This window comes from Hipposideros armiger, unplaced genomic scaffold (genome assembly GCF_001890085.2).
Source record: "Hipposideros armiger isolate ML-2016 unplaced genomic scaffold, ASM189008v1 scaffold_10, whole genome shotgun sequence".
Classification (NCBI taxonomy): domain Eukaryota; kingdom Metazoa; phylum Chordata; class Mammalia; order Chiroptera; family Hipposideridae; genus Hipposideros; species Hipposideros armiger.
In genome coordinates, this window is record NW_017731360.1 from 5,400,270 (window position 1) to 5,405,193 (window position 4,924).

The window sequence follows — 4,924 nt, forward strand, 5'->3', positions numbered from 1 at the left end:
AAGCAAATAGTTAAGATGCCCTGGAATCAGAGGAGCTGGGTTCAAAACGTAGATGAGCCACTTGGAAACTATGTCCCTTGAACAAGTTTCCTGACTCCTCTGAAATTCTGTTTTGCTGTGAGGATGGTTCCTACCTCACAGAGTTGTAGGGATTAAATGAGACAATGCATATAAACCCCAGTAATTATTATATAATCCCACTTTCTATAATCCCAATTCTATAATCCCACTTTCTAGTTTGCAGGTAACAGAAGCCATCAGACAGTAACTCCTTCCACGTCCTGCTCGCCCACCCACGCGCCTGTCCTTGTCTGCATTCATCCTTGTCCCTCCGCTCCCACCTCAGTAGAAGAGTCTCTCTCCAGGCCCAAGGCTATGCCCGCCCCTGGGTCTCTGGGTCTCCTCCCTCCTGCCTTCTGAGTGAGCTTAGTCTGTTTTTAACTCTCTCCTCTACACTGCTGGGTTAATTTCTATTCATCTCCCTCAGCCTACAAGACCACATTCAATAAACGCTTCCTTAGCACCTCCTATGGGCCAGGCACTGTGTCAGGTGTTGTGGATAAAGATGGATTGAAAGTGTCGTGGTCTCTGCCCTCAGGAAGTGTGGGTCTAATGGTCCATGTGTTCAAGCCCCACTTAAGTGCTCAATCCCCGAGAGGACCCCTATTTTCCTTCTTCGTGACATTTCTCCTTCTCCCCTTTGCAGCCTGTGTCAGGCAAACAGACAATCTGGGGTGTCTGACATTTCTTGAGACTCTCTCCCCGTGGTTTCGGTGACACTCCCACCTCCTGTTGAGCTTTGTTTTGCTACTCTGTGGACCACCCCTCAGATTCCTTGCAGGTGTTTTGGTGGCTCTCCCCTTCCAAAGGGGGCATTCCCAAAGGTTTTACTCCTCAGCACTCTTCTCTCACTTTACAGAGTGGCTTTTAACCTTGGGGAGGGGTGTCCTGCCCCTTTGTGAATCTGGTGAGAGCGATGGATCCTCTCCCAAGCTGATTTCATACACACACTATTTTGCAGAGAATTTCAATGGGTTTACAGACCCTGTGAAGCTTAGCTCCACTCTCCCACCCTCTCATTGACCTGGCAAAGTCTCAGTCACCCTTGAGATCCAGCTCAGGTGGCATGCCACCCTCTCTGGGAACCCTCCTTAACCCACTGTGTCCCCGGTGAAGGGTAGAAGCCACTCCTCCGCACTGGCCTCTATCCCAGCACCAGCCCACGGTATCCTAACAGTCTGCTTCCCTGCCTGTTCTCCTACCTACTAGACTGTGAAGCGAGCCCCCAGGGCTCAGAGACCATATCCTACTCCTCCTTGTATATCAGCAGCACATAGCAGAGTTCCCAAGCATATAGAAGGCCCACAGTAATATTTGATGAAAAGTAAATATATGAGTCTACTTTCAAAGCAACCATGTTAATACATATTGAGAGCCTCGCTTTACAGAGATAGGCTCAGAGTGAATTGTCCAAAGTCAGAAAAGGGCAGAGCCGACTTGTAAATGCTGATCTGCTGGCCTCCGCAGCCTGTCTTCATCCCACTATGCCAGACCACCTTGAACCCCTGCAGTTAGTCCACTAACTGCCTGCCTCCCACTCCGCCCAGCTCTCTCCACTTGAGTCGGGAATGCTACGGTTGAGATTTACCAAAAAAGAACTGACCCAGAAAGATATCAGAGTTGACTGCAGCAAAAACTGGGTCCTGCCTGCTCTTGCTCCCCGACCCCCATCCCCACCATTTGGGTTTGGGGTGGGGTCCTTTATGGATCCAAGTTGGGATAAGAAAGCATTCTTCCTGGTCCTCAGCCAAGGGAGAGAGACCTCACAAAAGTAACGAGTGGGAGTTCAATCCAAAGAGGCTATAGGGAACGAGGCAGATCCTAAATTAGAACTAAGGCGTGGGATCACAGCAGAAACCCAGGCCTCCATCCATCCATGCACTCACTCACTCATTTGTTCATTCGCTCAGCAAATATTCATCAAGCTCATTTCTCCCAAATCAAGCAGGTGGGCCCCTCCGCATTACCTGGGGCAGAATAAGTAAAAGAGCACAGAGAAAAGCCAGGAATTACACCAATTAAAGCCCCTTCACACAGGAGTGGAGGGGGAGGTATAACGCTCTCCCAACAACTCGGGTTCCCGGGGATTTGCCTGAGCCACTGGTCTGGGAGAGTGACCGGTCCCTCCGTTCAGGCTTGGTTAGTATTCGCTCTGGCTCTGTCAGGATTGGCCCAGGAACTAAGATGGGTCTGAATCAGCTGAGGGGTGGTCATCAGTATATCTAGCAATGAAGAGTGGGGGTGGGGGAGCCACAGGGATCAGAGACAGGAAATGAGGCAGGAGAAGTACCCGGATGACCGAGAACTACAATCCAGGCCTAATGTCCTATGGGGAGTCATCAAATGGTTCCTCTCCAGTTGTCCGAGCTATGGGCATGCCTTCAAAGAAGAAGGATGATTTCAGGAAATAAAGGTTTTGCTGCAGAAGAGACTAAAGTTAGACCGATTGGCTGACCTTCACTGAGGGGCATGATGCCAGGTGAGAAGAGGATGGACGTTTTAGGGTGTGGACTAACAAGAGGCTTACATATCTCCTATTTTGTTTACAGCAATTACCTGCGGACACCCAGGCAACCCGATCAATGGCCTGACTCAGGGCACCCAGTTTAATCTCAACGATGTGGTCAAGTTTGTTTGCAACCCTGGCTATGTGTCTGAGGGGGCTGCTAGGTCCCAGTGCCTGGCCAACGGGCAGTGGAGTGACATGCTGCCCACCTGCAGAAGTGAGTCACCCTTCTCCCACTCCACCCCCAGCACCTCTGCCCTCTGTGGTCAGTAACTCACAAGCAGAAGCCAGTGGCTTCAGTCCTAGTGTTATTTTGACTCAGGTAGGGAAGGTTTAGAGCAGAGAAGCATCATAAATGGGAACTTTCTCAACCCCTACATACAGCCGTGTAAAATTGCATCATTGGTTGTAGAAAGAAAGCAAACAAAGTTTCATCTTTGAACACAGAAGTCAAAAAAAAATCTTGTTTCCATATTATAGAACCAATGATTCATCATTATCATGTAGAGCCCTAGTCTTGATGAAAGGAGAAAAAGCAGAAGCGTTCAAATGAAAAATAAAAAGCAAGGAGTCTAGGGGTAGGGGTGACGCGGGAGGGAAGAGAAGAAACCAAGGACTAAGGACCCGGCATAGAGGATATTCGGGCCCCGTTTGGATTATTTGGTAAATAGCTCCTAAAGCTTCTGAGGGCTGCTCATTGTTAATGGCAGGAAAAGGCAGAGGGAGCTGTCTGCCCCTTACCAGGAGCGGCCAGGCAGGCTCAATGACAATGACAGTGGAGAGTCAGGGAAGGCCAAACACGAGCGAGCTGGCCCTGATCTGGAGGCTGATGGAGTCCCCAGGGCTCTGAGGGCTGAGATTCCTTGGAATGATGGCTCCTCCCTGCAGTATTGGGAGGAGTGCACCGTGATTGATTGGCTATGCAATGTGTCACTAGTCATTTGTAACTGATTTTAAAGGACGAAAAGGTCAAATGATTTTTTTAAATAAATCAGGATACATTCACAACAAAGCTTAGAATAACTTCCCTCTCTTTTAACATTTCAAGGTGCCATGTTGAGTGAGAGAAGGTTCCAGAGACACAGGGAAATTTCCCATGACCTTGTGTTGTACCTTCCTTTGATCATCTNATCCTTTTTCAATATGTTCAAATTTAAGATGAATGTTTTCTTTCTAGCAGTGATTTTAGATCAATATTTGGCCCTTCCCCCTGCTTTTCTCTTCTCTTTCCACGCCGTCTTGTTCTCCACAAAGGCTTGCATCGGAAGCATGAGAAATAGTTCTGCCTGGCTTTAGTGTTTATTTTTCTCCTTACACATAATTTAAAGTTTATAGCATTCTCTGTCTTCTGCTGCAGGCCTGGGCTTTCTACAGTTTTATTTGTTTTTCTTGTTAATCTGCATTTTTTTGGATTTAGATGACCACCATAATTCTCAGCTGCCAGGAAGTAATTTGGAAAATTCTTTACTTTTTAACACTCCCTAAAGTAAGCTTTTATGTAAAGTGCAGGGTTTTGTTCTTAATTTTTGTAAGGCCAATTTTTGTTTTTAATACTTCTTTATTTGGCTTTTCGTATATAAGATGGAACAATAAAATAATGAGACTTACTCAATAGACGATGCATGAAAATTAGTCTTAATAGCTTCCTAAGTATTAAGCTTACAGAAAGCAAGACCCATCTATATTCAGTCCGTTTTCCAGATGTGTATAAACAAAATATATTTCGTTTCATCCCGGACACAAAAATTCAGATGCTTTCGGGAAATTGGCACAGAATGTACGTGAAGAGATTGGATTATAAATAATAGGGAATATTGAAGTCTAGAATCAAATGGAGACTATGTGCCTGACCTAAAGATATTTTAGACCTGCTCCATACTGAAAGGCTATATAGTAAAGTAGTTAGACACTCGTATCCTGGACCTAGATTGCCTGGATTCAAATCTCAGATCTACCACTATACATCATACTGCTATATGACTTTAGGTGACTTAGTTTATCTCACTAGGTCTCAGTTTTCTCATCTATAAAACACAGATACCTCAAAGAGTATTTCAAAGATTAAATAAAGTAATACATCTAAAGTGGTGTAAAAAAAAACTTCCTGATCCAAGTGTTAAGCAGATGCTGCTATGGTAATTGTTGTTGTGATGATGACAATGATGGTGGTGGTGGTGGTGATGCCACCACCCTGTCATATCGCAGAATCCAGGATCTCTTATGCCAAGCTCCATTCTCTCCTGGAGCACAGAAATGTGGGGAGTGTCTGACAGAGGAAGGCAAGAGTGAAAGAACAAATATTTAAAAATACTCTGTGGTAGGTGCTGTGTCAGCTGTCATCACATGTAAATGCAAGGT

At 45.9% G+C, this 4,924-nt stretch overlaps 1 protein-coding gene across 1 annotated transcript in view; it reads left to right on the forward strand.

The window, feature by feature from the left end:
- CSMD2 (CUB and Sushi multiple domains 2) overlaps positions 1-4,924 on the forward strand; it is a 634,343-nt gene that overhangs the window by 576,100 nt on the left and 53,319 nt on the right. Inside the window, exon 53 of the mRNA XM_019657596.1 lies at positions 2,610-2,783. Coding sequence (XP_019513141.1) covers positions 2,610-2,783 — 174 coding nt within the window. The remainder of the gene's footprint in view (positions 1-2,609; positions 2,784-4,924) is intronic.